The following is a 15,565-nucleotide window of genomic DNA, read 5'->3' on the forward strand; positions in this document are numbered from 1 at the left end:
GGGACTGAGTATCTGCACTGTGATGCAAATGTGAATTGTATAATGTTTATCTCAACTTTATCTTAGACTACAGATGAATGTAAATTGCATCTGTTAGATGTAAATTCACATCAGCACAGTTTTTGCATTGGGAGCTTTGGCTGAACTGGGTTTCCCTGTAAGATCAGCTCTGATCTAGAAACCTCAGCATCCCCCAAAAATGAGGGGGGGAAATGCATTCATTCAACAACAGCAATGAGTCAGACATTTTAATGGAAGCAGAGAGAGAGAGGCCAAAATGGAGAAGCAAGTGTCACGCATTAAGAATGTGTACATGAACTTCCTCAGAACTAGACGCATACACCTCTCATAATTGGCCTAAACTTCAGCGGGTCAAATATCCACCCAATTAACTCATCAAATAATCTGAAGAGCACTGTGAAATAATAATGTGGCGCCATCCTAACGCGCGCGTTCCCATAACGCCCACGCGCCCTTCTTTCATTAGAACAACCCTTAAAGTAATGGTGTCTGAGATTTCAAACTTCATAATCTACAACTACTTTAACTGATAGTTATACAAACACCACGAACGTAAGATGAAGATCAACAGTTAGCACACATTATATATATATTTTTTTTTAGATAAGGACATATAGGCTACAGTTTCAATACTTCAAGTGGGGCCATCTTTTAAAATCGTTTTGCCTAATATAGCCTACTATAACGTCACGTCGATAGGACCACAACATGTTTGAAAAACATGTTTTTATTTATTTTTATTTGAGCATTTTTCTATAATAGCCTAACCCAAAGGCTGCCTACTCAGATATCACAGCCGAACCATGCAAATTGATCAAGCGCACCTTGTTGCGCGCTTGTTCTCGGGCACTTTGATGTGCTATCAAACGGTGGAAATCATAACGAGTGACACAATGGTATTTCTGAGAACAATTCATGTAGTTGATTCCGTCAATGTTAATACATCTGCAAGAATCCTTTGGGATTCTAAAATAATGCTCATGATAACTCGGGGACAAGTTATTTGAACAGCCATCATTTGCAAAAGTGGATTGTTCAGAATGCACACATTGTTTAAATATTGTTTGCTGTGAAGTTAGATTTCGCACGTTCTAATAGCCTATATTTCCCATTTGTTGTATTTCAAATGCGAAAAGTGCATTATAAATATGATAACTTACTGTTTAAGTTCCAGGGCGCAAGCACACCAGCTCCAGTGCTGTTAGTTTGATTCATGTTGCATGTTTAGATGGTACTCAACCAGGCAAAAATCCCTCTCTCAATCTTACTGTACGAAGTTTTTCCCTGATAGAGACGACGATGTCCTAATTTTGCGCGGTATCATAATAATTGGCACATATTGGATCACATCATGCCTTTTCATGTCAGAATGTCTTTCGGTAGGTACCAGAGAGAGCCTTGATTAGGAGAGTACAATTCCAAGTGACTGGTGACCGAAACGCCCCGAGCTGAGTTGTGCAAGTCTCTCTCGAATGAAGCAGTTCGGACTCCGGCAGATGTGCCCTCATCTGTGAGAGACTGTTTTTTTCTTCTCCAAGTTTGCATGCTTACAGGCAACGAGAGAATGGACTGTTAATGATGTCATGCAAGTCTAACCAATCACCTAAAGGCCTAGTGTTATTCCCTTTCGCTCAATCTTCGCTTTGAAGCACTGAAAACGGGTGTAGAGGGCTCCAGTTAAAATGTACTTTTCGTGTATTATGATCTAAAATGGTGGCTTATATTTGGTAATTTCTTCGACGTGGCGTAAAAAAAAGTTGTGAATTAGTGGTCCAGTGCAGTGTTCGATGTTTGTTGCAATCAGTGGTAACTGTCTGATTTCTTTGCTTTGTAGCTTTGACGATGTAACCATGTAAGAAAAAGCTAGTTCAATCCCTTGAAAACCGTTAGTTAATACGTGCCGTGACATTTTAACGATATCATGTACTTTAAATAACCAAGGAAGATAACGGGATGATGTCTGGAGTTCCACAAGACAAGTCGTTTTAGAACAGGTCCAGCTTTCAGCACCATGGCCAGCTCCCTTGTAAGTTCTTCCACGACAAAATTCCATCAGTTGGTGTTTTGTTGATGGTGGTGGAAAACGCTGTCCAGAATCTCTCACACACACACACACACACACACACACACACACACACACACACACACACACACACACACACACACACACACACACACACACACTTTAAACCCCATAAGCTCCTTTGATACCCCTCTTTCAAAGTCACTGGGATCTCTTCTTCTAGCCATGGTAGCCTTAATAAAAACAGTTTTATACATGACCCTAAGCATGATGGGATGTTAATTGCTTAATTAACTCAGGAACGACACCTGTGTGGACGACACTGGGCACAAACTGGTTGAATCAACGTAGTTCAATGTAATTTGTCAACATATTGTGATGTGGAAACTGTGTGGAATATACATTGAATTTGAAAAAAGTTGTCAACATAAACTATTGTTTTGATTGTGAAATTTCAACCACAGGAATATGTCATCATAGTAACCAAATTTAAATATAGACAAACCTTGTGTAAAATATTTTGAATTTGTACATGTAAAACAACGTCAGATTTCCAACGTTATTTCCACTATCAAAAAATATATACAGTGCCTTCAGAAATTATTCATACCCCTTGACTTTTCCCACATTTTGTTATGTTACAGCCTGAATTTAAAATGGATTAGATTTAGATTGTTTTTGTCACTGGCCTATACACAATACCCCATAATGTCAGTGGAATATTTTGTTTTTCGAAATTTTTACAAATTAATACAAAATGAAAAGCTGAAATGTCTTGAGTCAATAATTGTTCAACCTCTTTGTTATGGCAAGCCTAAATACAGTGCATTTGGAAAGTATTCCGTTTTTCCACATTTTGTTAAGTTACAGCTTTGTTCTAAAATTGATTAAACTGTTTTTCCCCTCATCAATCTACTAATAATGACAAAGCAAGATTTTTAGAAATGTTTTCAAATGTATAAATATATATATATATATATATATATATATATATATATATATATCACATTTACATAAATATTCAGACCCTTTACTCAATACTTTGTTGAAGCAACTTTGGCAGCGATTATAGCCTAGAGTCCTCTTGGGTATGACGCTACAAGGTTGGCACACCTGTATTTGGGGAGTTTCTCCCATTCTTCTCTGCAGATCCTCTCAAGCTCTGTCAGGTTGGATGGGGAGTGTCGCTACACAGGTATTTTCAGGTCTCTCCAGAGATGTTTGATCGGGTTCAAGTCCGGGCTCTGGCTGGGCCACCCAAGGACATTCAGAGACTAGTCCCGAAGCCACAACTGCGTTGTCCTGGCTGTGTGCTTAGGGTTGTTGTCCTGTTGGAAAATGAACCTTCGCCCAATTTCTGATGTCCTGAGCCCTCTGGAGCAGGTTTTCATCAATGATCTCGCTGTACTTTGCTCTGTTCATCTTTCCCTCGATCCTGACTAGTCTCCCAGTCCCTGCCGCTGAATAACATCCCCACAGCATGATGCTGCCACCACCATGCTTAACCGTAGGGATTTCACCAGGTTTCCTCCAGACGTGACGCTTGGCATTCAGGCCAAAGAGTTCAATTTTGGTTTCATCAGACCAGAGAATCTTGTTTCTCATGGTCTGAGAGTCCTTTAGGTGCCTTTTGACAAACTCCAAGTGGGCTGTGGTGCCTTTTAATGAGGAGTGGCTTCCGTCTGGCCACTCTACCATAAAGGCCTGATTAGCAGACAGAGTGAAAAGAAGTAAGCCTGTACAGAATAAAACTATTCCAAAACATGCATCCTGTTTGCAACAAGGCACTAAAGTAATACTGCAAAAAAATGTGGCAAAGCAATTCATTTTTTGTCCTGAATACAAAGTGTTATGTTTGGGGCAAATCCAATACAACACATTACCGAGTACCACTTTCCATATTTTCAAGCATAGTGGTGGCTGCATCATGTTATGGGTATGCTTGTAATCATTAAGGACTGGTGAGCTCCATTCAACAGAAAATCTGGATCAGTTTGCTTCCACCAGACACTGGGAGATAAATTCACTTGTCAGCAGGACAATAACCTAAAACACAAGGCCAAATCTACACTGGAGTTGCTTACCAAGGAGACAGGGAAAGTTACTGAGTGGCTGAGTTACAGTTTTGACTTAAATCTGCTTGAAAATCTATGGCAAGACCTAAAAATGGTTGTTTAGGAATGATCAACAACCAATTTAACAGAGCTTGAAGAATATAATGGGCAAATAAAGTACAATCCAGGTGTGTAAAGACTTACAGAGACAGACTTACAGAGACTTAGAAACTTACCCAGAAGAACTCACAGCTGTAATCACTGCCAAATGTTGTTCTATTGACTCAGGGGTGTGAATACTTATGTAAATGAGATATTTCTGTATTCCATTTTCAATACATTTGCAACCATTTCTAAAATTAAGTTTTCACTTTGTCATTATGGGGTATTGTGTGTAGATGGGTGAGAAAAATATATATTTAATCCATTTTGAATTCAGGCTGTAACGCAACAAAATGTGGAATAAGTCAAGTGGTATGAATACTTTCTGAAGGCTGGGCAGCACCTCCTACTGGAGCAATGTTCTATCTACAGCTACCCTTTGGTCTCCCATCCAGGGTTTTAACCAGGCCCTACATAGCTATGATATTTGTCACTGACTATTACCAATGTGCTATCCTGAGAATGATTCTTGAGAGATCTCCACTTAAAAACGAAATAGATTCACTGTTGCTATCTGTCACGTTCCTGACCTTATTTCCCTTGTTTTGTATTTATTTAGTATGGTCAGGGCGTGAGTTGGGGTGGGCAGTCTATGTTATTTGTTTCTATGTTTAGGTTTGTTCGTTTGGCCTAATATGGTTCTCAATCAGAGACAGGTGTTTGTCATTGTCTCTGATTGGGAACCATATTAAGGTAGGCTGTTCTCACTGTTTGTTTGTGGGTGATTGTTGCTGTGTCTGTGTTTGTTTCACCACACGATACTGTTTCGTTTCGTTCGTTCGTTCATGTTTTATGTTCTCAAGTTCAGGTCTGTTCACGTCGTTTTGTTATTTTGTATTTTGTCAGTGTTCTGTTTTGTTGGATATCATTAAAATTCGACATCATGAACATTCACCACGCTGCACCTTGGTCCTCCTCTCTTCCACATAAAGACGAGCGTTACACTATCGAAGTCGTTCCAAAGGGCAGGTCTAGAGGAGGCAAATGAAATGTGAACATACTTTATCACTCATATCATCCATTACGCTATTTAGGCCAACACATATCTGTCAAAATAAAGGAAACACCAATATAAAGTGCCTTAATAGGGTGTTGGGGCACCACAAGGCAGAAAAGCTTCATTGCACTTTGGCATAGATTCTATAAGTGTCTGGAACTCTATCACAGGTAAGGGACACCATTCTTCCACAAGAAAGTCTATCACTTGGTGTTTTGTTGATGGTGGTGGAAAATGGTGTCTCAGGCGACACTCCAGAATCTCCCATAAGTGTTCAATTGGGTTGAGATCTGGTGACTGACACGGCCATGGCATATGGTTTACATTGTTTTTATGCTCATCAAACCATTCAGAGACCACTCATGCCCTGTGGATGGGGGCATTGTCATCCTATGGGGGCATAGCCATGGAAGCCAACATAATGGCCAAAATAATGGCCTGACCAGCATTTTATACAGGACCCTAATCACGATGGGATGTTAGTTGCTTATGGAACCACACCTAAATGGAAGCAACTGCTTTCAATATATTTTGTATCCCTCAAGTGTTTCCATTATTTTGGAAGTTACCTGTATATAGCACTACAAAAGTAATTAACAGCTATTGTTTCAATTGATCCTAGTATTCAACTAGAAATATACATCAATATCGACAGTTGAAGGAGATGTATCTTCTGCTTGGATAGTTCCATCTGTGCCATTGACTTAGTCTGGCTTTAATTTCAGTTTGTCTACAAATTAATAATTGATATGTTGGATTCACGTCTCCATCTCAACCAAAAATCAAAGATAAAGAACAGGGCTAAATCAAATCAAAGTTTTGTTAAAGTGCATTTAAAGTTCGATATCCTTTAACTTAGGTTTTTGGTTGAGATGGAGACGTGAATCCATACAGTACAAACTGGAAGAAAAAGCCATGACTAAGACTGGTTTCAATCGGTATTGCAGAAGATCCTCGTTAAAATGTAAAGGTAATTTCCAATTAAGCCGACATACTGTATGCAGCCTTTACCGCGAACGCAGTCTCCATGAACGCAGGACCATTGCCTTTAAATTTCAAATGAGCTAAACTCAGCAAAAAAAGAAATGTACCTTTTTCAGGACCCTGTCTTTCAAAGATAATAGGTAAAAATCCAAATAACTTCACAGATCTTTATTGTAAAGGGTTTAAACACTGTTTCCCATGCTTGTTCAACGAACTATAATCAATTAATGAACATGCACCTGTGGAACGGTCGTTAAGATACTAACAGCTTATAGACGGTAGGCAATTAAGGTCACAGTTATAAAAACTTAGGACAGTAAAGATGCCTTTCTACTGACTCTGAAAAACACCAAAAGAAAGATGCCCAGGGTGGGTCCCTGCTCATCTGTGTGAACGTGCCTTAGGCATGCTGCAAGGAGGCATTGGGACTGCAGATGTGGCCAGGGCAATAAATTGCACTGTCCGTACTGTGAGACGCCTAAGACAGTGCTACAGGGAGACAGGACCGACAGCTGATCGTTCTCGCAGTGGCAGACCACGTGTAACAACACCGGCACAGGATCGGTACATCCGAACTTCACACCTGCGGGACAGGTTCAGGATGGCAACAACAACTGCCCGAGTTACACCAGGAATGCACAATCCCTCCATCAGTGCTCAGACTGTCCGCAATAGGCTGAGAGAGGCTGGACTGAGGGCTTGTAGGCCTGTTGTAAGGCAGGTCCTCACCAGACATTCCTTCGTCGAAGGAATGAGCATTGCACCGAGGCCTGTACTCTGGAGCGAGATCGATTTGGAGGTGGAGGGTCCGTCATGGTCTGGGGCGGTGTGTCATAGCATCATCGGACTGAGCTTGTTGTCATTGCAAGCAATCTCAATGCTGTGCGTTACAGGGAAGACATCCTCCTCCCTCGTGTGGTACCCTTCCTGCAGGCTCATCTTGACATGACCCTCCACAATGACAATGCCACCAGCCATACTGCTCGTTCTGTGCGTGATTTCTTGCAAGACAGGAATGTCAGTGTTCTGCCATGGCCAGCGAAGAGCTCAGATCTCAATCCCATTGAGCACGTCTGGGACCTGTTGGATCGGAGGGTGAGAGCTAGGTCCATTCCCCCCAGAAATGTCTGGGAACTTGCAGGTGCCTTGGTGGAAGAGTGGGGTAACATCTCACAGAAATAACTGGCAAATCTGGTGCAGTCCATGAGGAGGAGATGCACTGCAGTACTTAATGCAGCTGGTGGCCACACCAGACACTGACTGTCACTTTTGATTTTGACCCCCCCCTTTGTTCAGGGACACATTATTCCATTTCTGTTAGTCACATGTCTGTGTAACTTGTTCAGTTTATGTCTGTTGTTGAATCTTGTTATGTTCATATAAATATTTACACATGTTAAGTTTGCTGAAAATAAACGCAGTTGACAGTGAGACAACGTTTCTTTTTTTGCTGAGTTCATAATGCAGATCTTCCGCTACACTTCAGCGATTCAAATTGAATCCAGCCCATGGCACAGATGGAACTATCCAAGCAGAAGATACATCTCCTTCAAATGTTGATATTTGGTTGCCTTGAAAACCAAACACAATTCAATATTACTTTTGTAATAAAGTAAATCATGAAGTTAAAGGGATAGTTCAACCAAATTACAAAATTACACATTTGTTTCCTTTCCCAGTAAGCAATCTATGGAAAATGTATGACAGCAATCCATGCTTTGGTTAATTTTCCCTGGCACTGTTTCCACCTTTTAGCATTTGTGGCACAAATCCAATTCAAGTCATGGGACCGATCTTAGCAATCTTCGCGCATCAATTCCAAATTGTCAGAAACTATCTCAACTGTATTGTGAAACTCAGCAAAGTCACTTATAGATGATTTGAACAAGATGTGTAAAAAATGCGAATATAGGTCCCATGACTTGAATTGGATTTGTGCCACAAATGCTAAAAGGTGGAAACAGTGCCAGGGAAAATGAACCAAAACATGGATTGCTGTCATACTGTACCTTTTAGCATTTCTTACTTCCGGCGCCGACCAAGATGGCCGCCTCGCTTCACATTCCTTGGAAAATATGCAGTATTTTGTTTTTTTATGTGTTATTCCTTACATTGGTACCCCAGGTAATCTTAGGTTTCATTACATACAGTCGGGAGGAACTACTAAATATAAGAGCCACGTCAACTCACCATCGTTCCAACCAGGAATATGACTTTCCCGAAACGGATCCAGTGTTTTGCCTTCCACCCAATACAACAGATCTGATCCCAGCCGGCGACCCTATGCGACGCCGTAAAAGGGGCAAACGTAGCGGTCTCCTGGTCAGGCTTCGGAGACGGGCACATCGCGCTCCACTCCCTAGCATACTACTCGTCAATGTCCAGTCTCTTGACAATAAGGTTGATGAAATCCGAGCACGGGTAACATCCCAGAGGGACATCAGAGATTGTAACGTTCTCTGCTTCACGGAAACATGGCTAACTCAAGAGACGCTAACGGAGTCGGTGCAGCCAGCTGGTTTCTTCACGCTTCGCGCGGACAGAAACATACATCTTTCTGGTAAGAAGAGGGGCGGGGGGGTATGCCTTCTGATTAACGAGACGTGGTGTGATCATAACAACATACAGGAACTCAAGTCATTCTGTTCACCTGATCTAGAACTCCTCACATTCAAATGTCAACCGCATTATCTACCAAGGGAATTCTCTTCGATTATAATCACAGCCGTATATATCCCCCCCAAGCAGACACAACGATGGCCCTGAACGAACTTTATCTGACTCTTTGTAAACTGGAAACCACACACCCTGAGGCTGCATTCATCGTAGCTGGGGATTTTAATGAGACCAATCTGAAAACAAAACTCCCTAAATTCTATCAGCATATCGATTGTGCTACCAGGGCTGGTAAAACCTTGGATCATTGTTACACTAATTTCCGCAACGCATATAAGGCCCTCCCCCGCCCTCCTTTCGGAAAAGCTGACCACGACTCCATTTTGTTGCTTCCAGCCTACAAACAGAAACTAAAACAACAAGCTCCCTCGCTCAGGTCTGTTCAACGCTGGTCCGACCAATCTGATTCCATGCTTCAAGACTGCTTCGATCACGCGGATTGGAATATGTTCCGCATTGCGTCCAACAACAACATTGACGAATATGCTGATTCGGTGAGCGAGTTCATTAGAAAGTGCATTGACGATGTCGTAGCCACAGCAACGATTAAAACATTCCCAAACCTGAAACCGTGGATTGACGGCAGCATTCGCGTGAAACTGAAAGCGCGAACCACTGCTTTTAACCAGAGCAAGGTGACCGGAAACATGACCGAATACAAACAGTGTAGCTATTCTCTCCGCAAGGCAATCAAACTAGCTAAGTCCCAGTACAGAGACAAAATTAAGTCGCAATTCAACAGCTCAGACACAAGAGGTATGTGGCAGGGTCTACAGTCAATCACGGATTACAAAAAGAAAACAAGCCCCGTCGCGGACCAGGATGTCTTGCTCCCAGACATGCTTAATAACTTTTTTGCTCGCTTTGAGGACAATACAGTGCCACTGACACGGCCCGCTACCAAAACCTGCGGGCTCTCCTTCACTGCAGCCGAGGTGAGTAAAACATTTAAACGTGTTAACCCTCGCAAGGCTGCAGGCCCAGACTGCATTCCCAGCCGCGTCCTCAGAGCATGCGCAGACCAGCTGGCTGGTGTGTTTACGGACATATTCAATCAATCCTTATCCCAGTCTGCTGTTCCCACATGCTTCAAGAGGGCAACCATTGTTCCTGTTCCGAAGAAAGCTAAGGTAACTGAGCTAAACGACTACCGCCCAGTAGCACTCACTTCCGTCATCATGAAGTGCTTTGAGAGACTAGTCAAGGACCATATCACCTCCACCCTACCTGACACCCTAGACCCACTCCAATTTGCTTACCGACCCAATAGGTCCACAGACGACACAATCGCAACCACACTGCACACTGCCCTAACCCATCTGGACAAGAGGAATACCTATGTGAGAATGCTGTTCATCGACTACAGCTCAGCATTTAACACCATAGTACCCTCCAAACTCGTCATCAAGCTCGAGACCCTGGGTCTCGTACCCGCCCTGTGCAACTGGGTCCTGGACTTCCTGACGGGCCGCCCCCAGGTGGTGAGGGTAGGTAACAACATCTCCACCCCGCTGATCCTCAACACTGGGGCCCCACAAGGGTGCGTTCTGAGCCCTCTCCTGTACTCCCTGTTCACCCACGACTGCGTGGCCATGCACGCCTCCAACTCAATCATCAACTTTGCGTACGACACTACAGTGGAAGGCTTGATTACCAACAACGACGAGACGGCCTACAGGGAGGAGGTGAGGGCCCTCGGAGTGTGGTGTCAGGAAAATACCCTCACACTCAACGTCAACAAAACAAATGAGATGATTGTGGACTTCAGGAAACAGCAGAGGGAGCACCCCCCTATCCACATCGACGGGTCAGTAGTGGAGAAGATGGAAAGTTTTAAGTTCCTCGGTGTACACATCACGGATAAACTGAATTGGTTGGTCCACCCACACAGACAGCGTTGTGAAGAAGGCGCAGCAGCACCTCTTCAACCTCAGGAGGCTGAAGAAATTCGGCTTGTCACCAAAAGCACTCACAAACTTCTACAGATGCACAATCGAGAGCATCCTGTCGGGCTGTATCACTGCCTGGTACGGCAACTGCTCCGCCCACAACCGTAAGGCTCTCCAGAGGGTAGTGAGGTCTGCACAACGCATCACCGGGGGCAAACTACCTGCCCTCCAGGACACCTACACCACCCGATGTCTCAGGAAGGCCAGAAAGATCATCAAGGACAACAACCACCCAAGACACTGCCTGTTCACCCCGCTATCATCCAGAAGGCGAGGTCAGTACAGGTGCATCAAAGCAGGGACCGAGAGACTGAAAAACAGCTTCTATCTCAAGGCCATCAGACTGTTAAACAGCCACCACTAACATTTAGCGGCCGCTGCCAACATACTGACTCAACTCCAGCCACTTTAATAATGGGAATTGATGGAAATTATGTAAAAATGTACCACTAGCCACTTTAAACAATGCCACTTAATGTTTACATACCCTACATTACTCATCTCATATGTATATACTGTACTCTATACCATCTACTGCATCTTGCCCATGCCGTTCTGTACCATCACTCATTCATATATCTTTATGTACATATTCTTTATCCCTTTACACTTGTGTGTATAAGGTAGTAGTTGTGGAATTGTTAGGTTAGATTACTTGTTGGTTATTACTGCATTGTCGGAACTAGAAGCACAAGCATTTCGCTACACTCGCATTAACATCTGCTAACCATGTGTATGTGACAAATAAAATTTGATTTGATTTGTCCAAAGACTGCTTACAGGGTAAGGAAACCAGTGTGTCATTTTGTCATTTGGGTGATCTATCCCTTTACGGCTATTTTACAAACTATTATACAACGGGTAGGTCTAATTCTGAATACTGATAGGTTAAAACAGCATTACAGCCGGTAATGCCCTTGAAGCCAGTGTTTGGAGGATATATTGGCACGGTTTTCCGGCCCTCCACTTCGTCTCGAGTCTAACAACACCCGTGCCAATATATCCTTCAAACACCGGCTTCTTGGGCATTATCACTTAAATGTAACACACCGAGGCTACGGCTGAGGATACGAACACGTTCAAGAAGTCCAGCTACAGCCTCTGCAGCGCCATCAAACATGCAAAAAGACAATATAGGAACAAGGTGGAATCCTATTACACTGGCGCCAATGCATGTGGCAAGGACTACAGTCCATTACGGATTTCAAAGGAAGACCTAACTGTGATCTGCCCAACGATGACTCTCTACCAGACAAACTCAATGCATTCTATGCACTCTTTGACAAATTCAACACAGAGCTGTGCATGAGGACCCCCGCTGTCCCAGAGGAGTGTGTGATATTAGTCTCAGAAGCCGATGTGAGTAAGGCTTTTAATCTGGTCAACACTCGCAAGGCCACGGGACCAGACGGTATTCCAGGGAACTTTCTCAGAGCATGCTCAGACCAGCTGGCAGGCATCTTCACAGTCATTTTCTGTCAAGGCTCAAGGTAAGACCCAGACGCAGACAGTTTCGAAGTAACAAAGGTTTATTACAAAAACAGGGGGGCAGGCAAATGACAGGTCAAGGGCTGGCAGAGGTCAGTAGTCAAGAGCAGAGTCCGAAAGGTACAGAACGGCAGGCAGACTCAGGGTCAGGGCAGGCAGAGGTCAGTAATCCAGGGTGGTGTCACAAGGTACAGAACGACAGGCAGGTTCAGGGTCAGGGCAGGCAGAATGGTCAAAAACAGGGAAAGCTAGAAAACAGGAACTAGAGACAAAAAAGAGCACTGGAAAAACGCTGGTAGGCTTGACGAAACAAAACTAACTGGTAACAGTCAAAGAGAAAACACAGGTATAAATACACTGGGGATAATGAAGAAGATGGGTGACACCTGGAGGGGGGTGGAGACAAGCACAAAGACAGGAGAAACAGACCAGGGTGTGACAATTTTCAAACTCTACTTGTCCTAATCTGTAATCCCCACGTCTCAAACTGACCACCATCATTTTTGTTCCCAAGAACTCTACCTACCACAATGACTACCACCCTGTAGCACACACATCTGTAATCATGAAGTGCTTTGAAAGGCTGGTCATGCCAAGTATCAATATCCAAAAATCCATTATCCAAAATCCAACAACCTAGACCCACTCCAATTTTTTTATACCGCCCCAACAGATCTACAGATGATGCAATCTTAATTGTACTCCACACTTCCCTTTCCCCCTTGGACTAGAGGATCACCTTCCTGACGGCCTGACACCAGGTGGTGAGAGTAGGCAACAACACCTCCGCCATGCTGACCCTCAACATGGGGGCCCCCTGGGGTGTGTGCTTAGCCCCCTCCTGTACTCCCTGTTAACCCATGACTGTGTGGCCATGCATGACTCCAACTCCATCACCAAGTTTGCTGACGACACGACGGTGGTAAGCCTGATCACCAAAGGGAGGAGGTCAGAGACCTGGCCGTAAACGTCAGCAAGACCATGGAGCTGATTGTAAACTACAGGAAACAGGGGGGGTGCCCACCCCCATCCACATCGACAGGACGCAGTGGAGCTTCAAGTTCCTCGTGTCTACATCACTGAGGACTTAACAGGGTCCTCTCACACCAACATCGTTGTGAAGAAGGCCCGGCAAGGCCTCTTCTCCCGCAGGAGGCTGAAACTTTTTGGCATGGCCTGTCAAATCCTCAAAAACCTTTACAGCTGCACCACTGAGAGCATCCTGACTGGTTGTATCACCGTCTGGTATGGAAACTGCACCGCCCTCGACCTGAAGGCCCTGCATACAGTTGTGGAAAATGTACCCAATTTTCATACTTAAGTAAAAGTAAAGATACCATAAAATAAAATTACTCAAGTAAAAGTGAAAGTCACCCAGTAAAATACTACTTGAGTAAAAGTCTAAAAGTACTTGGTTTTAAATGTACTTAAGTATCAAAAGTATAAATAATTTAAAGTTTCTTGTATTAACCAGACGACACAATTTTTTCTTTTTTTACGGATAGCCAGGGGCACAGTTCAACACCCAGACATAATTTACAAACAAAGCATTTGTGTTTAGTGAGTCTGCCAGATCAGAGGCAGTAGGGATGACCAGGGATGTTCTCTTGATAAGTGCGTGAATTAGACAATTTTCCTGTCCTGCTAAGCATTCAAAATGTAACGAGTACTTTTTGGGTGTAAGGAGTAAAAAGTACATTCTTTTCTTCAGGAATGTAGTGGAGAAAAAGTAAAAGTTGTCAAAAATATAAATAGTAAAGTAAGGTACAGATACCCCCAAAAAAACACTTAAGTAGTACTTAAAAGTATTTTTACTTAAGCACTTTACATCACTGCCTACAGAGGTTGATGGCCCAGCCATCAAGAACATAGATGTCAGGCGGTGTCTGAGAAAGGCCCGAAATATTGCCAAAGGCTCCATCCACCCAAGACATGGATTGTTCTCCATGCTTCCATCCGGCAGACGGTATCAAGGCTCAGACCAACAGACTCCTAAACAGCTTCTATCCCCTGGCCATAAGACTGTTAAAAGGCTAACAACTACTGCTCTCCCTCTCCCATAGACTATCCACACTGACTCCATGCTCATCCACAGGCCTCTACCCACTCAGACACACACACTCTCACTCTCACTCTTACCCACATACACACACTCACATACACCCTCACTCACACACTCATTACTGATGCTTGCAAGTTAAGCCTTTCACTGTGCGTGTGACAAATAAAACTTGACACGTAAAAATTGAATCATTCAACCTTAAAATGAGTAACACATCCATGGCCACATTTTGAGTTTACTGTAGCTAAAGGTCTTGTTATGTAATCATATAAAGCGGGCATGTTCAAGATAGCATGCCGAAATCATCGCAGGTCTGTAGAGATCTTCACAATTGCTGTAATAATCTGTGCAGAATCTCAAACGGCATTGCTCTCCTGCACCATGTAATCTCAACCGCAATCCAGGTCATTTGGTTCTGCTATTAGATGAAGCACAATGATAACACAGTATTCTGTCGTGTAAATAAACAAAATATCTGACATTGTATTCCCATTCAAATTTTGTTGTGCTTTTAAATGGTTGAAAATGCAGTGATAAACATTTGGGTGACAATTTAACCAAAAATGTGACATTGCTTAACCATTGGAGTTTGGTTGTGCTTTTAGATAGCTGAAAGCATAGTGATAACAGATTGGGAATTCAACTCACTTTTCTCTGTCTTTTTGATTGGTTGAATATAGGTTGTAATCTCATTGATCAACGTCTCAACCAAATATTACCCAATTATCCATGTTAAAATGGCATGGTGTGCCCAGTGGGACATGTTTTCAATATACCTTGTATTGCTCAATTACTCAACTGTTTCCTATATTTTGTCAGTTACCTCTACTGTTGTACTGTAGTAAACGTTTGGCTTTGATGTCGGACCGGAATTAAACAGAGCATGCTTTAAACATGAAACTAGTGGGTAAACAAAATATTAATATGGCATGCACAGTGGTGGAGTTGGGGGTAGGTCTACCAGAGGAGGCTGGTGGGAGGAGCAATAGGAGGACAGGCTCATTGTAATGACTAGAATGGATTAAATGGAACGGATATGGTTTTCCATATGTTTGATGTTTTTTGATACTGTTCCATCATTCCATTCCAGCCATTACAATGAGCCTATCCTCCTATAGTTCCTCCCACCATCCTCCACTGAGGCCTACT

General features: G+C 43.1%; 1 protein-coding gene across 9 annotated transcripts in view; it reads right to left on the reverse strand.

Annotated features, from left to right (window-relative positions):
• The window catches only part of LOC129834232 (muscarinic acetylcholine receptor M4-like), a 184,079-nt gene that overhangs the window by 21,737 nt on the left and 146,777 nt on the right, over positions 1-15,565 (reverse strand). Inside the window, exon 1 of one of the 9 annotated variants that reach the window (XM_055899011.1) lies at positions 1,182-1,850. The exons of the other annotated variants lie outside the window; for them this stretch is intronic. Coding sequence (XP_055754986.1) covers positions 1,182-1,236 — 55 coding nt within the window. The 5' untranslated portion in view covers positions 1,237-1,850. Of the gene's footprint in view, positions 1-1,181; positions 1,851-15,565 lie in introns of those variants that run through there. 9 annotated transcript variants of the gene reach the window in all.

The sequence above is a fragment of the Salvelinus fontinalis genome, chromosome 35 (genome assembly GCF_029448725.1).
Source record: "Salvelinus fontinalis isolate EN_2023a chromosome 35, ASM2944872v1, whole genome shotgun sequence".
Classification (NCBI taxonomy): Eukaryota; Metazoa; Chordata; class Actinopteri; order Salmoniformes; family Salmonidae; genus Salvelinus; species Salvelinus fontinalis.